The 25,074-nt window shown below is 38.3% G+C and overlaps 1 protein-coding gene across 1 annotated transcript in view; it reads right to left on the reverse strand.

Annotated features, from left to right (window-relative positions):
• LOC139127769 (26S proteasome non-ATPase regulatory subunit 10-like) overlaps positions 1 to 25,074 on the reverse strand; it is a 534,262-nt gene that overhangs the window by 177,371 nt on the left and 331,817 nt on the right. The window contains exons 7-8 of the mRNA XM_070693649.1: positions 24,604 to 24,702; positions 22,190 to 22,288 (exon numbers count right to left, since the gene is read on the reverse strand). Coding sequence (XP_070549750.1) covers positions 22,190 to 22,288; positions 24,604 to 24,702 — 198 coding nt within the window. The remainder of the gene's footprint in view (positions 1 to 22,189; positions 22,289 to 24,603; positions 24,703 to 25,074) is intronic.

Here is a 25,074-nt window from a genome sequence, read left to right on the forward strand (position 1 = left end):
GAGAGACGAGCACAGCGGACCAAGACATTTAGACTACGAGAGAAGCGTATCTGGGGCAATGGCAACTGTCTAGCTTGTCTACAGAAAAAATAAAGTCTATGTAGTACCGACGAGTTCTGAACGTCTCGTGTAGTCAATACACTGAAGATCCCCAGGTACCTCTCAGCAAGCCAAGGCGAGTTCAAGAACCACAACACCTCTTTTGAAAGACTGAATAGTAACAGCAGCACTGTGGAATCTGATGTATTTCGAAAGTCGACTCACACAACACTCACGATAGAACAGAGTTTCCGTCAAGTAATACAAGTATGATGTATCTACGGGCGAGATATATGTCACTGCAAACATCAAAGTCCGTTAGACGAAAACTTTGACGACCGAGATCGGGATTAATGAGTTGACACAGGCATAGACCGGTGACGGCAGCGTTGTGATGGTGCAACAATCATTCCAATGATGTACTATGTCTGTCATCGAACGGAATCTTTTGCGCTCACCAAGGTCGTAAACTTGTGTGGTATTTTCAAAAGTCAATGCTTCTCTGAGAATGGAATGACTGTTTCGATCGTGTTGTTGCATTAACTTCATAAATGTATTTGTAAATATTCTAAATAACCCTGGATACTATGGCTATCCGTCGCTAGCGCGATGAAAACTATTTCTGCTGATGGCCGACTTGCCTTGGCATCGGTAAATTGCGAGAGTACTTTCATGATTGACATGTTCACGTGACCGATTCCGTATGTCTGATCAGTGGATATACCATTCGAAGTATCAAAATTTCAACTTCACGGGGTTAATGAATGAAAGTATCTCCTGGGTGACAGGCCGCTTTACTCATTAAATCAAAGTAATCCGCGTAAATAAAACACACATCGCGACAAAATTCATTCAATTTGTTGCAATAATTTTGATTTATCTGTTTCAAAAGAAAAATAATAAGAATATTCATGTGCCCCCTACATTAAACTATGGGTCAATTTCAGTTTTTATTTGATCATTCTGAAATGCGCCAGAGAAAAATGAACCAGCGGGACCCCATCACTATTTATCAGTCCACACACTTGTTTTACTCTATATGATTTTCAGAGCCTTTCGCATTTATTTGAGATTCAGGACCATGAAGATTGGTGTGACGTCATTCACTACGATAGCGGCCATGTTCCTTTTTAACAGCTCCGTTGACGGTTGAAATGTTTCGAAATTCTGCTTACCGTTCTGAAAATCACTGCCTATATCCGTTTACTACTAACCACCGAATCTACCACAAGCTTCGGGAATACATGGTTATAGGAATACAGTCTGAACTATCACTTAACTCCATTGCCATACGGAAAGCTTGTGGTAGATTCGATGGTTAGTAGTATCAGCAACACAAAATCTGACAGTGGACAGTTTATTATCAGTGATTCATCATTTATGGAAGGATACTCAGTATAAACAATAGTTATGTAAATAAGCACAGCGTGGTTTGAGCGTGGGTGAGTGGACAATGCCATATCCATCGGAATATGGTCCCTTTCATATAGCCTGATGCAACTTCCAAGCCTGGAATGGAGTCGATGAAGCCCTAAACTGTAACATCTTGTACTATTATTATCGGTTTTTGTAAAAAATCGCGAGATTTACAAATGGCGAAAATAGCTTTTCCGGGGTAAGGGACTACAAAGGTAGCACATATGTGAAAATCATCCTTGTGAGCTTCCTCTCTAACAAATAAAAACATAATATATTCTAACAACACTGTTATTTGAGGAAAGCAATCAAACAAGAACCAAACAAACCTATAAACTCAAGCGACTGATAAAGGAACTACTCAGGGTTCCGAAACGAAGGTGTCCAAAGAATCACAGTGCATCGGACATAACCTACCCGGCGTCGTTTCGCCATGACTAATTTCTAACACCAAAGACGCCGACACACAACATAATGCGCAGCATGAATATACTTCACTTAAGTAGTCACTAAACAATTACACAATCATACCATACCACAAGACATTAAACTACAAGACTCGAGATATAATTTAATAGCCGATGTGTGCAGCCGCGTTCAATAATTTTACTTGCAATGTGTCATGTTTTCCTGTATGTCGCTAGACTGCTAATGAGACTTTTAATTATAATGATGCTTTCCAAGTCCCTTACGCAGCCATTTTAAAGGGGTGGTCAAGATGGCCAGAACAGCCAATTTTGACCAATTACATTCGAGAATCTGGAAAAGGGAGCTAAAGCGTGCGATAGATAAATTGACGAGACAAACATGGAGAACAGTATGATGAAGAGAGGTGTGACTGGTCCGACCTATTCATTTTCTGTGTGGGTCATATTGGAATGAATACAGCGCCCTCCCGAGTCTGTCTGAATCTCTTATTTAATTATTCAAGTAAGATGTTGATAAAGCCAACGTGACTTTTAAATTTTGTTTTTTGTTTCCTAGAGTCACTATTTTAATGTCCATTCAATCCATGTATACCTGACGATGTTTTCGTCAAGAAAGAAAAAAAAAATAGCTTCAAGCAATGACAATTTTCAGATTTTGCAGTTTCTAACTGGCATTTCACAGCATCTACTTCTTAAAGTATTGTAGCAATATCTATATCTTGTTTTGGAAAATACGAGTGAGTTAATGCCGGTAGTGGAGCAATAACATCTATTAAAAAGCATAGTAGCGAAGACTACATAGTTTGTGAGATTTTTCTAGAACCCCAAGCTGCTGGATCTCGATTCCCTGTCGTAGAACTGTACTTCACCAATGCATCCTAGCTAAATGTATGGTACAAGGCATCCAATACACTTAAAAAAAAACATCTTACGGCGTGAATTTTCCTGATTTCGATTTTAAGATCAAGAAAATTGTGTATGCACTGCAAAGTGTTGTACTTAAAGTTGAAAGACTAAAATAGTAGTACAATTCAGTCACAGTATTTTTTTATGAACATCATCGGGATATATATTGCAATGGCAGCCTGACTAGTAACTAGCGCTAACGATGGCAGTGCAATGCAGTGTATGTTCACGAGATAGGGATTGTCTGCCTTCAGTCTGCAGGAGTGCAATAGTCTGTTTGAATGAAAAATTTTGAACGAACGTGTAGATCTTGATTAACAATGAATCTACCAAATGTTATAAAATAAATACTAAGTCAATCACAGACCTTAGACATCAATGTTGCTACATTAGTATTTGGTTGTAACATGTCAATCAGCGTACAGAGAGGGAGCGGCTAACACTATAGGGAATCACAAAGGGGAATTTCCATCTCAGACGTTCGTTAAACACTGTTCATCAACCATCAATCATATCAAATTGTTTACTTTGTGTCTCCCCTGTTATTTGCTTGCAAGATCATGTTATCACAATTTTATACTAATGCACTTTTAAGGGGTCAATCGGTTGCCTTAACCCAAGAACAATTGGGTCAATAACGTCAAGCCGCGTTCTAGATCCGACACTGTATATTGGCTGTAATCACTCCTAGCTGTATTCTAAAAATTCCGACATATCTTAGGAAGCATATCTACCAAAAAACCCACAAGATTACAATGTTCTACATTTTGTCTCCTATATTCAGTTTTCCGATATCGAAACCTCTCTCCTGGGCAACGCAATCTTGATATGTTGCTATTGACAATCGGAATGGCAGCGATTATAACCGTGGCGGCGCTGTACTGAACAATTGGAAGACAATTTGCCCGTAGTATTGATGTGGTTATACCTCACTGTTTACTATACGAGATAACACAATCACTGCGTTGATCTACTGGTGTCGGGATGATCAATATATGGCCGCAATGCCAAGTGTATTTTCAAATTGTTAAAAAAACGAGATGATGGGTTATAGAGCATGTACGATGCACATTCGAATCTCTACAGTTTTTGAAAGGCAGTATTCATTTAAAATAACAATACCAATATCAAACAGGGACTCCGAGTCACTGACTATTTTTAAGACATCTTGCAACAACTTTCTGTGTTTTATTTACTTGTCTGATGCCTCTTGTATTATTTGTACTTCTATGTTTGTTTTTGTTGTTGTTGTTGTTTTCAAGTTGGCGCTGTAAAATGTTTTTCTTTTGTCTATTCGACCTCTATGAAAAGAAGTGTTTCACCTGTGGAGTTATCAAGTTTAAATAAAGATTATTATTAATAATAATAATATCATCGCGATTTCAAATTTAATGAGATGTAAAGTTCATTCTACATTTGTGTCGATTAATTCCATGTGTGACGGTATGATTTAACACGTGTTAGTAATGTTTGATTTTACTGAAGTTAACCTATCTGCATTTATATAGGCCAGTAAATGTTTTCAAGCACGGTTCGAAATAGAAAGGGGTCGTGCTTAACACAGTGTTAAGTTGGTGGTTATTGGGCACGGTTATGCATAATGAGTGTGTACGTTATGATTTGCATTGAGCGTTGCCGATGTAATCTCTTTGCTCCCCTGATCAAGGCCATTGCCGACAACGGTACAATCAAGAGGTTAATTTGTTGCAGAAAAGGAACTGCACTGCAGCTAGCGATATGTTTGCTTCCTATCATACTGAGGGCGGGACATAAATGGCCGGTGGGCTACTCTCTTAATCCTAGTTGCTTTGGTTAGCCGTCAGAACTATGTGTTTCCCGAAAATTGCAATGTTCGCTGAATGTGAATTTGCATGGTGCAGCATGGCGGTAATGTAATCCCGGCTGACTGAAGTTATATATATTTATAGATTTACAAGTATCAAAGGAGAGTCAATCAGTGGAGTGACGGAAGAATACCGTTGCCGGCAGTTTGACGGTTTACGTTCAATCGAATCCCACTTCAAATCGTCGTGAACTCCGAGTTCCAGCATACAAGGCGAGGCCCGATGTTGAGTGATTACATAAACAACGCGTGCAGTTCACTTCCCCTGACAGTACAATAGATGAGCTGCGTTATCAAAAATTGACATGTAAAAATATGATGTCCGATAAGTTTTTTGTTGTATTCAACCGATTCTCCACCTATGGCATCCTCAAGGCATTAACGTTTTTGTTGGAAAGACTATGATATCAATATTTCTCCCAACTTGAAGAGTATGGCCGTGCTTCCAATATTTTTTTAACGTTTCGCAAAACTTCTCGTCAACTATGCATGCACTTTTTCCCACCGACCAAGTCTTTGCTTGTTAATGAGGTCAAACAGAGATAGTTTAGGTTAGGATATTGCATCGGTCAAATTAGGACCGAATATTGGATACGAAAATACTTTGATTGACCAACAAAAATAAGAATTGACTAGCATAACCAGACAAAGCGCTTTATTTTAGAAAATACGTCATCGCCTTTCTTGACATCCCCGATTTCGTTTTCTGTCCAAAGTCTGTGTGAACGCCGGTTTTGCCTCGGCCGTACTGACTAACACATAGGTTTTCTTTATTCAACCTTTTTTTGGCCGTTTTGCAAAATATATCGCCAACTGTTTCTTGTAGTGCACGGGAAAGGTCTGTCTACCTTTGCAATGAACAAGAACGCTGTAAAAATAGCGGACGCTAGACGCGTCTTTACGCGTTCAAAATATACATGTCGGTGTTCAAATTTGAACGGCTAGTGTTCATATTGTTAACACTAGTGTTCATATTATCAACAATGATGTTCTAAACCCGAACACTATGTGTTAACTACCATCTCCTCCAAGAGTTCAAATTTAACTCAGCATCACAGAAATTGTACAAAAATGAGAAACAATTAACAATCTTTTTTGCTTTTTACTTTACAATGGTTGTATTAAATTTACTACTGCCTCGCTGTCCTGCAAACGAACAAGGATTTTGGTGTAACGAATTTCACACTAAGTGAAAAATATTTCCGGTCTACAATTGCTGAAAGCATGTTTTTTGTTTTCTAAAAAAGGAATAATACAAAATAATTTTACATGTTTATAACGCGTTGAAATTTTGAAAATTTGAAAAGAAAATCAGAAAACCACCATGAACGTTTTAATTTGAACATCCGCGTGCAAGAGGTGTTCTATTTTTAAACACTTGGTGTTCAAGTTTGGTGCCTTTCCTGTCTCATGATTCATCAAAACGGAAGTTGCGACATTTTTTCTTGTAAGCGCACCTTAAGTCGTGATCGTGCGGAAGAAAGACCAGAAAGGGTAAGTTTCCTCTCCAAAATAGTAAAAGGTATTGGAATTTTAAGCATCTGTATTATTATCCTTTGAAATTAATTGCATTCTACCTTGAAATAGTTTAACTACGTGAAGAAACTTTTTTTCTTTCAGTGGCTGGTATACCAACAACTAACTGTGAATACGCAGTGGTACTTTTGGCCATGGCCTATTGATCGATCTCACTCGGGTCAAGGGTCATCGCAACACAACTGTAGCGATAACCCTTGACCTGAGCGCGATCGATACGCCTTGCATAGTACCGCTGCGTAATCACAGCTAACACATGTCTTTTAGTAGACACAATCGCATGTAAAACATCAATTAAACATCGCAGAGTATACAATGTATTGTTTCAGCAGATGAGAGTTTGGCTTTTTTATTTTAATAAGTTGATGACAAGAAGCAGCAAATATTTTGTCACAGTATTGAAGAGAGGCATTGTATATGAAAGTCTAACTTTTTCCTTAACCTAATCAGCCCCTTGTCTTTCATTTAAAGTCTCATCTCACCATATTACCTATTGTTGCATTATTTTCAGGACGTGAAAAGTTGGATTTAACTGAAAATCGAAGAGTTGTTACAGAAGCTGGTGGTACAGATAATGAAGAAAATGAGTGTACAGGTTGCTGTTTTGAAACAAGCTTGAGAACCTCAGTTCATCTATAATGTAGATTTAAACTACCAAGGGTCAGTAACTGAATTTTGATAAGTTTCTGTATTTTTGTTCTGAATTAATCTAAGCTTTGGTAGCATGCTATGATCAACTAAATGTTGCCGGAGAAAAAGCTTTCACAGACGTGTAGTCTCCCTTATCAGATGCAAGGGTGGAATGAAAAATTAAAGCTGAAAGCGACAGAACATTCAGAGTAAAAATGTCCACTCTGAATTACTGAATTTTCTGAAATGTTCACTCTGAATTTTCTGTCACTTTCTGCTTCTATTTTTTCATTCCCACTTGCATCTGATGAAGGAGACTTCACGTCTTTGAAAGCTTATGCCCCTGTAACATTTAGTTGATCATAGCCTGCTACCAAACCTAAGATTATTTTGTATTGTAGCTCAACTTGTCTCTTCAACTCTTGTACTTAGCAACTTGTTGTTAGCTTTGTCGTCAGCTAAATAGATGGATGTGTAGCATTGTCCTCAAATTTGTACATCAAAAGGTTTTTCTTCAAAACAGCCTGTACGAATCCTTTAATATTTTGATTACAGGTCCCCAGGGATAACCCTAATCAGATATGTTCAAATTATGATGAAATATGCAAATTTATATTTTTGAGGCTAATTTTGCTATTTTTTGGCAAAAATCTTCTTCTCTTTTACTGACGTCTTCAATATTTGGTAAACATGTCCCTAAGAATGACCTTCGTAAAATTTGTGCTAGTTGTGATGAAATATTCAAATTGTTATATTTCATGACAATTTTTGTCATAGTTGGTCGAAAAAACCTTTAAAAAATCTCCTTCAAAACTACTAATTAAACAGCTTTGATATTTAGGACGTAGATCTCTACATAGCCTTTTTCAAATTGTTCAAATTATGCAGAAATTTGCAACTTTATATTTTTAAGACATTTGAAGACATTTCAGACATTTTTAAGACATTATGGATTACCAGGATGTGATATATTCAAGTTATGATGAAATCTTTTTTTTTCATTTTAAGGGTGATTTTTACCACTTTTGGTAAAAAAAAATTGTATAAAAATTAATACCAGGGTACACCAGAATTTGAAAGGTCTTTACGAATATATTTTAAATTTCTGAGAAATAGATTTTTAAAATGTCACAGATTTATTTCAGGGTCTATTGAAAGGTATTACAAACAAACAAACCTTTTTGTTTATCAAGGACTTTGTTGGACAAGGAAATAGGTTTTACACTGCCAAGGACCCACTTTCCCATTTTCTGCATAATGTGCCTTACTGTGACACGTTGACAACTTGACATATTCTGTTTACTTAAGTGTTGACAAATATGTAGCATGTGCACAAGAGAAGCCTTGACTAACTTTTTTTTTCAAAATTTACAATTGTCTATACAATAGGAAATGTCTTTAGGAAACCATCGTACAAAAATGGAGTATGCATTTCATACATATACGTGTTTTCAACACAATAAGTATGCCAAATTTGAGCTTTTTCAGACGATTTTTGTACGTTTTAACAAGTATGAACATAAACCGTAATCCACAATATTTAAGTAAAACCTGTTTTTTCAGTACTTTGTTCATGTTTTTTTAAAAAACGATCTACAGTGTTTATGGTTATATTTTATTGCTTATGCATTTGATTGGAGGGTGTTAACACCGTTGCTATTTCCCTCTGGGAAACTTTACATACAAAGTGGCTATGTTTATTTGCCCAATTCTAGAGTAAATTGTTGTATTTACTCTAGAAATGTTTTGCGTATATTTAGAACAAAATCATTTTACTGGATATCAGTGGTCTGTAATGTTATTTCAAGACTTGAACACCCCGTGAACGCCCAAAATTAAAGGTGTTCAACAAGCACGAATCATGTGTTCTAGCCTTTAACACACTTATTGTTGAACGGCGTCCATGCGTTAAAATAGTGTTACAGCTCTCTCAACGCGTAAATGCGTTCAATTTTGGAACACACTTTATGTGCAACGTGTGTTCAGATATGGAACACCATTGTGTTCAATATCATGTCTATGAACACGCAGCGTTCAAATTCTGCACACCTATGTTCAAAAATTGAACGTTGGCTGAACACGTAGTGTTAAATTTCTGAACGTCTAGACGCGTTCAAAAATGTTACAAGAAGGCGTTTAATTGGTGTTCTATCCTTGACCACTTAACTTTACAGTGTAGCATGTGGTTTAGGACATGTGATATCGGACAAATTAGGAAGGAATATTATTGATGAAAATAATGTGCTCAATTCAAACAGAAAAGATTCATTTAATCCAATCGACAGGGGATGGAAAGAATTCTGTTGATTTACACGACGAGAAAGAAAGCATGTGAGTAATATACTAAATTCTTTCGATATTAAGGTGAAAATACTAATTTCAATGTCAGAGACTAAAGGATTGTTACGCTATACTTCACATTGGAACTTCATGCGTATTTCTAAAGCACAGAACGTTTCCTATTCATCAAAAATGTTCATGTGACTCAATGAAAACCATTCTGAAAGCCGTTTACTAACAACCCTTTCGCGGTTCTACCTTCCTGGCTTTTTGTCTGGACTGACCGTGGTTCGACGTAATTGTAACGCTACTGGTTTCGTTGCCTTAAAGTATCGTTCATTTACCTACTTAGAGTCGTTTTAAAGGCTAGGTTATTTGGTCGAATTAATAGCGATCGAGAAAGACACAACTTCGGTTGGTAGTCAAATTTATACTGATAGAATAAAATTATATTTGAAAAAAATGACAAGTGTTTTTATAACACGGCATAAGGAATCAGTTTGTTTTGATGGCATTTTCCTAATGACATGGCAAGGGTTAGTTCTTTCAGCTGTCGTTCTTGTGGAAGTATCGCTGTAGGTTCTCATCTAGCCGTAAGCTATCCCATCGCGTACTCTAGTTACTCTATTTATGTAGTGTAATTCACCCCATTCTTATTGCAAATGTTTGAGTTTTTACACCTCTGCGCGTCCCTGAATGATGGACAGATATTTGAAACAGGCGAAATCCGTTTTCAACAGATTCTAACAAATAGTTTGCGACTCATTTTCGAGTAAAACCTTCTTCATGTTAAAAATATGTGTTTTTGTATGGATAGTATATGTGGCCGACATGTTCACAAAGTCAGATGTGCTCGTTTTAGACCTCCTTGGTTTGGTTGTAGCTCAAATTATTGTGTCGGGATTTCTAATTACTTTGTTAATATATCGACATTCAATCATTTAAACTTACATTTCGAAGATAACATGATCATTCAATCATCACTAACAACGTCCGCTTTCATGCTAAAAGCTCTGACATCAAGTTGTGTGAATACAGGTTCCCATCATAAGACCGCGAACACAATTTGAACTATTTTGTGATTATAGGATCTTGAGCATTTTGTTATAATCTATTTAAAAATCATCAATCTAACAGTGTTTTTGTGTGAAGACGGGGGCAAATTTCATAAATTATTGATAATTGCACAATCATCAAATATATCTCGAACAAATTTTACATTTTTGTCTAGCTTTTCGCAAGCTGAGGAAAGGAGAAGCTATTTAACGTAACTGATTTGTCGATTTTGTTTAGTTTAAGTCAAAATACAAATTCCCTTTCCAAGGTTGATTTGTAGGCATTTACTGTTCTCACCAAACGATGCATGATAAAATTTTAAATTTTCGATGGGATAATGGCCTCCTACCTCTACCCAAATCAGTTCTGCTGTAGTGTATGAATTTTTGGTGATCTCTCTTTCAAATGATTTGGTAGACGTTAAGAAAATGTCTTGTACATTTATTTATTTCATATACAAGGAAATGACACCTGGTAAATTGATTAAACTACCATTTTCCTGTGAGTGTGCAAATTAATGGTTGAAAATTTTACAAAATCACTGAATTATTTCAGCCCTTCTATTAAAAATGAACTATTTTTGGTAGATGCAAAGAAATGTAATCAATATCATCTGTCTGTTGAAACCTTACAATATTAACGGCAGGAACCAACAGTTTTTGTCTGGAATTTTTAGGGACTGTGCAGAGATGTCTTTGCAGCTTTCAGGGACCACTCCGAGGAGACCCTAAATCTTTTAGAGACCACACTGACTTGACCTTGAAACTTTCAGGGACCACCCAGATGAGTCCTTGAAACTTTTAGGGACCACCCAGATGTGACCCTAAATCTTTCAAGGACTATCCTTGTGTGACCTTGAAACTTTCAGGGACCACCCAGATGAGTCCTTGAAACTTTTAGGGACCACCCAGATGTGACCCTGAATCTTTCAAGGACTATCCTGATGTGACATTGAAACTTTCAGGGATCACCCAGATGAGTCCTTGAAACTTTCAGAGACCACCCAGATAAGTCCTTGAAACTTTCAGGGACCACCCAGATGAGTCCTTGAAACTTTTAGGGACCACCCAGATGTGACCCTGAATCTTTCAAGGACTATCCTGGTGTGACCTTGAAACTTTCAGGGACCACCCAGATGAGTCCTTGAAACTTTCAGGGACCACCCAGATCACAAACAACTTTCCCCATAGAGCCTTATGGCCGTATAACTTTTCGCCGAGGCTCCTGGGTAAATGTGGAGCTCATGCGCACATGGCTTACGACCTGACTTGACCCCACAATATCCAGTGAATTTCAAAATCAATACGTAAACAATGGCTAGCGACGGCAAAACATTTCGCGTTGTCCCATTGATAAAGGCAATAGAGAACAAATGGAATCCTCAACAAAAAGACTGCAGCAGTCGGATAACTACTTCCCAGCACAGGGTCATCGAATTGTGCAGCGTGAAAGTTTTCAGAGGTAATTTTGTGGTCATATGCCGACGATTTGCCGTACGCGTACGTACGTACTGCCATGACCGAGGGGGGGGGGGGGGATCGGAAAGGCCTGGACGAACGTGATCAACATTGTTGTGGCTCTGGCACACCTTCATGAGTTCATTGGCATATAAGTTGACATTTGCAGGCTTTTTTAGGTCTTGTGTGCCACACACACGGCATAGACGTGTCAGCATGGAGATATGCTTCTCCTCAGAGGGTCTATCACCGCTCACCTCCTCCATTTTCTAGGTCAAACAAGACAATCCTATTTGTCAAAAGACGGAAAATAGGCTATGCATAAAAAACCGTTCCATATATTTGCAGTCGCGTTCCCGACTTGGTTGTGGGTGGAAATGTTAGGTGATGTATTCAGGTCACTGGGAAAATTAGCGGTTTCCCCATGAAAAATCTCATTCATCTTCTGCAGGTCCTCTAAAAAGGACAGAAAAAATGCCCAGAAAACTTCGGAAAATCTCAAATTTTTGAGAGCGATTTTCAAAAACATGTAACTTACGAAAGAAATGACAGAATTCCATCGGGTTTTCACTGTTTACAAGGTTGTCTTTCTGTCTTGCGATTTGCGCATGTGCAGAATGTTTTCAGCCAGTTGTTGATTCAGAATCGAGCGTTATTCCAAGACAAGCAAAACCTGTCCGCAATTGAGCCGATGGCGGCGCTCTTCAAAAATATGACGTCATTGCTCATTAACCTCCCCCCTATAGAAAGTTATACGGCTATAGGAAAGTTGTTTGTGCAGATGAGCCCTTGAAACTTTCAGGGACCACCCAGATGAGTCCTTGAAACTTTCAGGGACCACCCATATGAGACCCTAATTCTTTCAAGGACTATTCTGATGTGACCTTCGCTCATCAGCTTGTGCATTCACGAGCATTACTTGGTAAAACTGACAGGCAGAGGAATCACTGGAAAGATTTGGTCCAATTTCCTGCACATAAGCGTCATTATCCAGCACCTCGAAGTTAAAATTATGTAATGGCTTAACCCGGCGTCCTCATGACTCCGATGTGTGACAGGACGGCCGGCGCCGAAACACATCTTTGCGTATTAATCATGCGACGAAATCTAAAAGGCATGTTCTCCCTGGCATAAATATGACGAACTGGGCAGTGGCTGAACCTTCAGTCGATTTAAACGAGCCTTTTGACGATTAGGGCAATGTACTCGCTTGTTGAAGTATGCTGTCGCGAGCCGACGCGACGCGGGTCTTAACAGTAAACATTTGCATGATGGCATATTCCATTTTAATATACAGGGACACCTAGGGCGCATCGCGCGATTGTGTAAGGTTCCGGTAAGGTACATGTTGCTCTTTTATGCTGTAAAGTTTTCCCACCGTTTAAAATACTTTGCTTGTATTTACAGTTTTCATGATGAATTTGGAGATGTAGTCAATGATGCTTTTCTCGTTAAGCGAGACACCGAAAACGTACACCAAATAATATGGTTCTTGCTAATTAACATAATAAAGGTCACGGGTCACATTGTTGTGTGACTCTGCATTGTTTCAAGTCGATTGTGTTAAAGGCAGGGGAGCCTATAAATACCCCCTATCTCCCTGGGCATTCATAATCCAACATGAGTGGCATATGGTAGCAGCGTCAACGAATGCTCCCGAAAATCTGGAGCTTTCAAGCACCATGGTGTAAATTAAAGCACTGTTCCAACATATTACTTTTTGTGAATACTTGTGGAATCACCTTGTCGGCGAAATTCTCTCATTTTTTCCTATTTTAGTTGCTTTTTGATGCCAAAACTGCTTCGATGCTGTGGAGCGTCCAAAAACAATAGATGAAAGCGCTCAAACAGCTGCCAATCACGAGGTGACGCGCAAAGGTGCAAACGATCAAACATTTGTTGTGTACATCGGATCGATTACGACGTCAACAATGAATAAACGATTCTTACTATATACTGAGCAAAATACTTGACCAACGGTAACACGGACTCATTTTGGACTCATGGACTCATTTTACATGGACTCATTTTCGATCGAGCACGAAGAACAACTTTTCTAACTACTTCCAGCCGAAATCAACTCGATTCCGATCTATGCCTACACATGGAGCTACCAACGTAGTAGCTCCATGGCCTACCCAAATCACTCAACCGCTCACAGACGGCGAAAAATTGCTCTCGTGACGTCCAAAACCGTTGTTTGCTGGCGATGCACGGTCAAAGGCCAATGCAGTGGCCGGCCATTGGATACGTTCATGCGACGATTATACAGGTGCCCACGAGCTGCATTATTTCCCGGCGGTCAGGTCGGGGCAATGAAACTAAATCGCGATCCATTCATCTCTGTTGGAGTTGTCCAAAAAGAGACACTTGCCATAGATTATAGCATCAAATGGTGACCGTTCAGACTGAAACATGAAAGGTCTGAAGATCGCCGTGATGCCGTTCTTCTCTATACGTTTTTCTGAGCTTGTTTTTTGACGAAATTGCTCTAATGTTATCTGACGTGTCTTTGAAATCTTTATCAACTTTCCTTTCCGGACCAGGGCGCAAAATTACCTTTTTTCAGTTTTATAGTAACCCAGGATTCATTTAATTCGCTGATTAATATACTCTTCTGTACTTCCTCGATTGTCTGTAACTGACTTTACTTTCCCGATATCGATATCAAGAAATTTGACAACTACTAACGAATAGTCGGCAAAATTTACAGAAACTAGCAACAATAATTACATGTAAGGTAATTTTATCGTCTTTAGCCTAAGCGGGTTCGCTTGGCGGAAGCAGTATATAACGATCTGAGTTCCAATTTTTACCCTTCAGTGTGAGTGTAGTATTCGAACAACTGAGATCATAATCTTGTGCTGTTCCGAGTGGCCTTAGGATTATTTATAATATACAATAAATTGACCCTATCAAAACTACTGTTTTTTACATTGCTTGGATATCGATATTTTTTCTATGTTTTTTCTCTTTTATTTGAAGTCTTTTGATTCTCCATTGGCTGCAGCTCGGGAATTTTTAAGATAAACAACCAATTATACATTTCCTACATCTTTGAAACGAGGATTACGGTAATCTTTCTTTTGATGAAAATTTTGTGAACGTCTTTGCAATGTGTTCCCACCATTAGTGTGAACTGATTCTTTGTTAGTAAAAATCGTAAGAAATGGTCCAGTGGCCGTGATAAAACAGACTAGGGTGCAAAAATCATTGCGAGGAAGATAGTAAGAAATTCACATTGCGATATTTGCTGTCGTATTTCTCAACAGGAATAACCCATGTTTACGCATTGTGTATAAGAAGATCAAAGTGTTCGGCAGTCAATTGCTTCTATCATAATAATCTTGATCGCAGCTATTAGGCGAGAAGACAGTGGGCTCTTATAATCTCGCAAAATTATTGATATTATGTCTTTGTGTTGAAAATTTTAGATCTAAGGCAGCAGCTCAAATCAACAGCCGTGGTATATTTGGTATTTATCACTGGACGCAGAACTACCTTGATATCAACATTACGTTCTGTACCAATGTACGCCCCTGAAAGTTATAGAGTCAGCTGTGACATCGGCAGTTACACATTGGTCGTAATCTTTTCTTATTCTGCCCCGTCTTTTGTACCGTCTAGAAATTTCAAAGCTAGAAATTTTTACTGTGACATATAACACAGTGACCTTGCACACTAATGATCATTCCACTGTTTCTGTTGGAGTTTGTTGGTTTTATGGTTTGCCCCGTTGCCCCGGTAAAATGTTTTCCATACGATACACAGTTGATTTTTTTTGAGGTAAATTTAGTATATTCCCAGTGTGTGGGGAAAAGTTGTCTAGAATGAAAGGTTGAGTTGACGCTGATAGAGTAGATGTCGGGCCCGGCATAGTTGACTGAGGTCCGGTCGGTTTGGGGTCGTTTAGTCCAGAAACCTGCAAAGTTCTGTATGATCATCGTTCGGCATTTGGGTGTTTTAACTCAAATTTTTTGGACAAAGTAATTCAGTAATAATGTACGCCAGATTCCTTGTGTTGTTTTAGCCACCGTCATACGCGTATACGGACGGCTTTAGATTAAAAACGGTAAAAATGTTCAGTGCTCGTAAATGCGTGCAAAGTTTATTTAGTGACTGTTTACGCAGTATAGTCATCAATACGACTAGGATTTGCCACCACGTAACGACTGTAATCCCGTATCAATAGTCCATACGAAAATTTTGTGCTGAATCGAAGGAGGTAAAAATTACGGTAGGAAAGGTCGGTCCATTTTCCGTCAAAGTTGTTGATCTGCAAAATCTTCACTGTGCACAAACTACATGAGTGGCTGTTATAGGTCAACACGTCCCACGTGCTTTCCACTGTTCCTTGTTACGAGCTATGTTCAAAGAGCGGAGTTACAGACATTGGTGAAGTTACACATTGATTGTGTTCAAAACCTCTACCTGTTTGCTCCTCGTGTTTTTTTGTGTGTCCCTAACGTCGACTGGCTCTATGCTGTATGTTGCGTACACACATAGCAGTCGGGATTAAGATTTCCCGGGTAAATAGATATACTCAATAGTTTATTCCGCCTCTGACGCAAAGATACACACTGTTTTACATGTGCCACTCCTAGGCCCTGGGATCGATTGCCATACCTTTAACGACGCGACGTTCGAATGAATTTTGTCCACTGCACTAATTCCTTCGTCGGGAAAGGTAACCGATTCTGAATGTAGGACGTCCATTACCCCAATTATTTAATGACAGGGCTAAATGGAAAGCAACTGAATACTGGATATCGCCGATGAAATTTGATGTATATTACCAAGGTCCTTTGCGGAGTGACAGTGCTGTTCCCGATCTCGACAATGATGTTAGCAACTGTGATCGTAGCATGAACATGACTACGTCTATGAGTCCTTGAATCTTTCAGGGACCAATTAAGGTGTCCCTCAATCTTTCGAGGACTATCATAATTTGATCGTGGAATTTTCAAAGACCGCCAAGACGAGTCCTTGAAGCATTCAGGGACCACCCTGATATGTACTTAGATCTTTTAGAGACCACTCTGATGTGACCTTGAAACTTTCAAGCTTCACCCGGATCTCCTTGAAACTTTCAGGGACCAACCTGAGGTGTCCCTGAATCTTTCAAGGACAATCCTAATGTGACCTTGAAACTTTGAGGGACCATCCACACGAGTCCTTGAAACTTTCGGGGACCACCCTGATGTGTCCCTCAATCTTTTTAAGGGACCACTTAGATATGACCCCTAAACATTGTTTGAAATAGTAAAGAACCAATCAGATATGATCCCGAATCTTTCAAATGCATCCAGATCCTCTAAACAATACAGCAATGATCAAGTTTGACCTCTAATCTTGACATTTTCGAGAAAGTGTATCAATACACGAATCCACAGTTCTTCGCGTCCGTCATGCATTATGGGAAACAACATGGGTCACGGGGTTATTCGTCCCATTTCAGCACTCTGTGCAGATGACAAGCGATCTCTTCTGCGCAGTTACGCCATGGACAGAGGAAGCAAACTTCCTTGTTTTTTCGGGGTTTTTAACCACACTGATAAAAACATTCATATCACATTCGAAACTCACACGTATGTAATTTTTATCATGTTTAACCAAAATATTTGCATAAAATAACCGAAAATCTCACTTCGTATTTTTAACACCGTAACCGTTAGCTATGGGTCCAAAGCTGTGGTGTTTTCAGACGGGATTCCTGCCTTTTTACGGGCTGGTTTTGACTTTTACGATTTTAACCCCGCCATCACAAAAAGTCAAAAAGTCAAAACCAGCCCGTAAAAAGGCAGGAATCCCGTCTGAAAACACCAAAGCTATGGACCTACAGCTACGTCACCGTTCCGTACGTTTTTATTTGTGAGAAAGAAATGCTCGCAAACTAAATAATCGAGTAAATTTCAAGTTTAGTTTCAATTCAGTTTATAAATGTAAATTTAAGAAATTTCTTAAGTGAAAGTTTGACTGATGGCCCGTTCTGATCAAACAACTTACTGTTATATAGTAAACACAAACTAGCTAAGGTCGAGCATTGAAATTAAAAGTTAGGCCTAAATTAAGATATGATTGCATAATTTCGTCTACGCCCATGTAAGGTTTTCGTTCACTGTTAAATTATAATACATTGTCATCGTCGAAACAGTTTTCGAGGTGATTTTAACTTGCTGTTCACTTACAGCTAGGCCCCGACACTATGACACCGGATAACTTCAAACATGGACGAGAATAAAACATTTTTGTTGTTGAAATACCTTTATTATGCAGGGGGTAGCAACGTAGAAACATAATTTATTGGTTAATAAAACATAATGGGGTCATAGGCCTAATGCTATCCGCAGTGCAGCTGAATGTCCCCGAAAAACAAAGGAAGTTTGCTTCCTCTGTCCGTGGTGCAACTGCTTAGTAAAGATCGCTTGTCATCTGCACAGAGTGCTGAAATGGAACGAATGACCCCGTGACCCCTGTTTATTTCCCATAATGCATGACAGACACGTAGAACTGTAGATTCTTGTATGAGATGAAATATCATTTAAACATTGTCAAAAAGGATAAATTTACAATTTTTGAATAGCAGTGGCTTTAAATACAGATTTTTTTATACTACTTTAACATTTAGTTCGATAATTACAGTTTTGATATTTTCACTAGAAAAATTGATAATTACTAAATGCTTTGAGAAACCCTCTCTTAGAGAGCATATTCTGTGACTTTTACTGTTCATCTTATAATCACAAAATAGTTCCAATTGTTTTCACGGTGTAATTTTTAACAGCGAGCACGGTCCCATTCAGCGGACGCGCACGTCGTATAGTGCGCGTAAATGCAGCTATGATGACGTTGTAGGCGACTCGATGTCCTTAATTTACATGCGGCTTTACGAAGCCATCGGAATAACTGGAAACTAACGAGAACGCACATTCAACACGACAGCGAACATGAGATGAGCGAGAAAATAGGGCTGTAACAAAGAATCGGTCAAACTAACACAAGAAATACCACCACTACTGAAAATATTTTTTCCAACCGTGAAATTTCTTTCATCTTGTATGTTTCCAAATGCCAACAAACGAACAAATTTCTAAAGTTTTTCAAAATATATCTTTAAAAGCCAACACCGACTGTCAAAATGTCCGAAATATCGTCGAATTCCCATGTTATCGTATCATGATAAAGTGATGAATACGATGAAGTCACAATATTGGATAATTTTCATTATCATCGTTGACAGACGCTCAGATTTCCGTTTTATTTATACCGATTGCATTTTTACAATTTTGAAGAAGCTTCTCCGAAGTACGAACTTGTGAAAATTATATGCTCCACAGACTGGTGTGAAGATGAGCCACAAAATATGTTTGATGTGGACTGCCGGTGGGGAGCTGCCGTAGATCAGAAAAATGGTTTGATATTTGATATACGTTTTGACAGTATTTATCATCTTGGAACATAACACAAATATGGCTAAAATTAAAATAAGAAGTTACATTAGAAACAATTACTAAAGAAAATTGTTAAGCCCATAAAAGTTTGCTATAAAATTTAGGTAAATTTCTTTGAAAACAAAGCCTCTGATATGGGACCGATATCACTGCAAAATTCTTTCCTCTGATGTCATTCGATTTGTACTGTAACTACTTAAGAATTTGAAAAAAAATTACTGACCAAACCCGAAATAGTTTGAACCATGTGCTAATGGATATTCTTATTACCTTTTGCAATAAATGATACCAGATCATGTTAATGTGAATTTTGAATCAATGCTGGTTGACATAAGCCAATGATAAAATGATTTCCCGGCACAGTGGTTGATTTGGAGGAAATGAAACGACGTCAAAGATAACTAACATGTTCGGAACTTTATCAGAGGGGACGCGGTGATTATCGTGTCATACCAGTCGAGTGATTGTAACGACTGTAAGCTTACGTGAAGCATTGTATCGTAAACAGATTTAATAGTCAATAGCTGGGTTAATGTTTCGATGCAGAACTTTAAGTTAGAGATCTAAATGAATTTGTAAAATCTCTTTTGTGCAAAATAGGGGGAAAGAATGAATTAAAATTATTTTACCATGCCCTGCCCGTCGCATTTTTATTGGTCGAGCTGACCCACGTGACTGCCCACAAATACACAGCAATGGCGTGTTTTCATGCCCGTGAATATGAATAATATCGTAAACATATTAACTTTACGGCTAAAACGAAAATTGTGATTTGTACAAAGATCATAATCAACCACAAAATAAAATGGAGCACTTGTGGGCTAAGTTTAGACGCTTTTTTTTCAAAAAATCTCCGGATTTGCAAAATTTTTGCAGCGCGCACTACTCATTGACAGGTTCTGGGGCCCCGTTATCGTTCGCACGGGAAATTGACGGTTTTTTGGGGTTTGTTGATAATATAATTGAAATAACAGACTCCGAGTGACTATTAACGTTTATTTATGGGCGCGGGCGAGAGCAGAGCCAAATTAATGGGCTTCGCAAGCCTCGCTCGTAATTTTTGGCTTTCCATTTGCCCTTGCCCATAAATAAACGTTAGTGGTCAGCGCGTAGTCCGTTATTTCTACAGTATAGAATCAATTGGAATAAATTGTTAAACAGAGTGTCATTCACAGTCAGGCTAGTAAGCAATAAAGACTCACCGATGCAATATGCTGTCAAATGTTTCAGTCATGCGATATTTGAACGATATGGGAATACAGAAATTTAAAGAAAAAGCGAGCATATCTTATGAGAATTAACATATCACACAACATAGTAATAGTAACACGTTTACGCTAATTTGACAAAGCAGATCTCTCATATTTACGAAACTAGAGTTCCCCCTCCGGCATATTACCCAATTATTGCTAAATGTTCTAACAACATTCAGTAATAATAATTTTGCAATGTGTCAGTATAAAAATTATCTCCGAAAATGCAGTGCTAGTAAGCGATTTGAGAGAGACATTATGTGACTCTCCCCTGTTTATGTTCGCTTATTTTGAATGCTTTTACCTACATGATTTTTTGTGAAAACAATTTCAGAAAAAAAACATTAAGTTCACGGGCTTCAAAATAAGATAACATCAGCAAAGCAAAGATTACATTCTATTTCACAAATTATCTGAGTTTTATAGAGCGATGGAAGTTCAGACAAATAAATGATGTCTTCCACGAACTAACATAAACGTCAATGGAATGGTGATAGAATAGAGTCATGGTTTTCATTCATTTAGCAATGTAAAATATTAGTTTAACATCTTGGCTATAGAAGGTGAGATTTGGACACGTGGGGACATGTGCATGTGGCTCCGGGTACCAGCGTTAAGGTAACAAAATACTGTTTTAGGCGGGGTAATCCTGATGTCATTGCTAAACAGCCTCTAAACTAGATGCATTGTTCACCACATCATGTGTCGCTGATTAAACTTAGAGAATAAAGCCCAATTGTACACTCAGTAAAATGATGCACGATATGAAAAACAAACAAACAAACAGATTAGCTTCTTCTGCTAAGCGATTTGACGTAAATGATTACAAAGGCATTTCATAATTTTGCCCATTTTGTGAGTGCATATGGTTTTTATGGCGGTAGGGGATATCTCTTGGGCCGGGTGAGCTGCTCAGTGTACAAATCTGTCGCACTTCTTTAAAAACAGACAATATCAAGATTGAAAGGAAGCTGGTTGTTAAAAATAGGATAGTGTCAATGTACGTTTAATTCAGTTCACTCATGATCAGTGATGTCTCAGTTTATTATTTTTATAAATATAGATTAATGCACCACGGTGTTAATTTCCGATTATTTCAACGATTTCAAACCGTAATTATTTTTTCTTGGCGAACTGAGAGGGTTTTTAATAGTTCTGTAGAAGAAGCGATCGGAGATAGCAAAGTATCTTGGCAATGGCAGGACGCCTATCGTTTAGCTGCAATAATTGAACAGTTGCAGCACGCGCCTGGGCCCCAGGTAAGCCTAATTCGGAACGTAATAACGTCAGTTGCAGTGGCATCGTGGATTGACTGTGCCTTTGTAATTGCTTTTGAAGTACACCTGTTATTGCTACAACAATCGCGAGCTTCATGAAACGTTGTTTCTCAGTGTATTGGTCCAGCAGTTATATTCAGTTACGCATAATCTGTTGTTTGCATGTCAACATATTGGACTGTTTACAACCTCCTGTGCGCACTAATCGTGACCGTAATTTACAAAAAACATAAACATTCGATCCCGCCCGTGAATGTCAAAGGTGAATGGTATTAACTTGATCCCGGGTATCAAGTCCCTGGCCAACCCATCGTGTTTACCAATTTGAACAAATACATTGCTAAAATCATACTTATCACTATTTATGAGTTTCGTTATATAATCATTACTCGGTTTTTGCAAACCCGTTATAGTTTCATCTACACGAGTACGCCCACAAAATCACGGGAATGAGCAAAGAGGTCCGTCCCGGTGGGTTGCGATGGAGACGGGGTGTCTTGGTTTCAGAGCGGGTTTCTTGTTGCTAAATTTAATAATTTTAATGATTAAAGTTTCAGCTGAAGCCTAATAGTGTCACATTGTACTATTTCATGGGAATAGATACCGTATTCACTTACATGGTTCTGTATGTCTACGGAAGCTTTGTATTCCAGCAGTAATTTGGTCGTCTTCTCGTTGCCGTACTGTGCTGCATAGTGCAATGGTGTTTTGCCATCCTGCAGAAAAAGTTAATAATATATAGTGTAATTATGAAGGGAAATAATTGACAAGGACACGAGCTTGGCAGTCAGTAGGGAATAGCCTGTAATGTTTTAATGAAGGTAACTGGAAAGTCTTGCAGGCCTTAAAGGAGAATAATAAACACAGTAGAAAAGCTAACGTACAAAGTAGAGAAGTCTCGCAAATACAGAACTGTGCATTTTTATGTGACATGCAGAAGACATGACCTTGTTATGCTTAAACCAAAAGATGCATAGGTCTAACTTGGTTGTTGAACTAATAATAAAAAAACTAAAAAACTAAAAAACTAACTAAATCGGGACTTGTTCATTCGAATGTTGCGATAGCAAGCTTTATCGGTGAGGGCGCCTTGCAACAAGAAGAATAAACTTTTGGAAATTGAAAGATACTTACGTTGCTCAAAGAACGTATGGGCTTACTGTCAATTACGTGTCGTGGATTATACTTTGTATACGATGAATAAATAAAGCGTCCGTATATGCGTTTTCAACATAATTTGTTGTATGAAGTTTTAGCTGACTGAAATTGTGCTTTTTCGGAAGATTAATGTGAATAAACGTGAATTCATATCATTTCGACGGTTTCATTTATATGTATTTTGTTGCCAAGGACAGATAAACGTTCTATGGAAGATATTTATTATGATTCTAAGACGACGAAAATACATATGACAATAAAGATTATTCTACGTCAAATGCATGAACTGAAAGAAGGAAACACTTTTTCATCTTCAAAATAAGATAACATCAGCAAAGCAAAGATTACATTCAATTTCACAAATTATCTGAGTTTTATAGAGCGATGGAAGTTCAGACAAATAAATAATGTCTTCCATGAACTAACATAAAAGTCAATGGAATGGTGATAGAATAGAGTCATGGTTTTCATTCATTTAGCAATGTAAAATATTAGTTTAACATCTTGGCTATAGAAGGTGAGATTTGGACACGTGGGGACATGTGCATGTGGCTCCGGGTACCAGCGTTAAGGTAACAAAATACTGTTTTAGGCGGGGTAATCCTGATGTCATTGCTAAACAGCCTCTAAACTAGATGCATTGTTCACCACATCATGTGTCGCTGATTAAACTTAGAGAATAAATCCCAATTTTACACTCAGTAAAATGATGCACGATATGAAAAACAACAAACAAACCGATTAGCTTCTTCTGCTAAGCGATTTGACGTAAATGATTACAAAGGCATTTCATAATTTTGCCACATTTTGTGAGTGGATATGGTTTTTATGGCGGTACGGGATATCTCTTGGGCCGGGTGAGCTGCTCAATGTACAAATCTGTCGCACTTCTTTAAAAACAGACAATATCAAGATTGAAAGGTAGCTGGTTGTTAAAAATAGGATAGTGTCAATGTACGTTTAATTCAGGTCTAAGTTAATTGTTGAACTAACACTCATGATCAGCGATGTCTCAGTTTATTATTTTTATAAATATAGATTAATGCACCACGGTGTTAATTTCCGATTGTTTCAACGATTTCAAATCATAATTATTTTTCTTGGCGAACTGAGAGGGTTTTTAGTAGTTCTGTAGAAGAAGCGATCGGAGATAGCAAAGTATCTTGGCAATGGCAGGACGTCTACGCTATCGTTTAGCTGCAATAATTGAACAGTTGCAGCACGCGCCTGGGCCCCAGGTAAGCCTAATTCGGAACGTAATAATGTCAGTTGCAGCGGCATCGTGGATTGACTGTGCCTTTTTCATTGCTTTTGAAGTAAACCTGTTATTGCTACAAGCATCGCGGACTTCAAGAAACGTTGTTTCTCAGTGTATTGGTCCAGCAGTTATATTCAGTTACGCATAATCTGTTGTTTGCATGTCAACATATTGGACTGTTTACAACCTCCTGTGCACACTAATCGTGACCGTAATTTACAAAAAACATAAACATTCGATCCCGCCCGTGAATGTCAAAGGTGAATGGTATTAACTTGATCCCGGGTATCAAGTCCCCGGCCAACCCATCGTGTTTACCAATTTGAACAAATACATTGCTAAAATCATACTTATCACTATTTATGAGTTTCGTTATATAATCATTACTCGGTTTTTGCAAACCCGTTATAGTTTCATCTACACGAGTACGCCCACAAAATCACGGGAATGAGCAAAGAGGTCCGTCCCGGTGGGTTGCGATGGAGACGGGGTGTCTTGGTTTCAGAGCGGGTTTCTTGTTGCTAAATTTAATAATTTTAATGATTAAAGTTTCAGCTGAAGCCTAATAGTGTCACATTGTACTATTTCATGGGAATAGATACCGTATTCACTTACATGGTTCTGTATGTCTACGGAAGCTTTGTATTCCAGCAGTAATTTTGTCGTCTTCTCTTCACCGTCCCGTACTGCAGAGTGCAATGGTGTATCGCCATACTGCAGAAAAAGTTAATAATATATAGTGTAATTATGAAGGGAAATAATTGACAAGGACACGAGCTTGGCAGTCAGTAGGGAATAGCCTGTAATGTTTTAATGAAGGTAACTGGAAAGTCTTGCAGGCCTTAAAGGAGAATAATAAACACAGTAGAAAAGCTAACGTACAAAGTAGAGAAGTCTCGCAAATACAGAACTGTGCATTTTTATGTGACATGCAGAAGACATGACCTTGTTATGCTTAAACCAAAAGATGCATAGGTCTAACTTGGTTGTTGAACTAATAATAAAAAACCCAACATAATGCACCCGCATTCTTCACTAAGGGAGGGCAGGATGGGGAAGAAACGGAGACAGCTGCCCACGACTTCT

The sequence above is a fragment of the Ptychodera flava genome, unplaced genomic scaffold, assembly GCF_041260155.1.
Source record: "Ptychodera flava strain L36383 unplaced genomic scaffold, AS_Pfla_20210202 Scaffold_36__1_contigs__length_1797346_pilon, whole genome shotgun sequence".
In the NCBI taxonomy this organism is placed as follows: domain Eukaryota; kingdom Metazoa; phylum Hemichordata; class Enteropneusta; family Ptychoderidae; genus Ptychodera; species Ptychodera flava.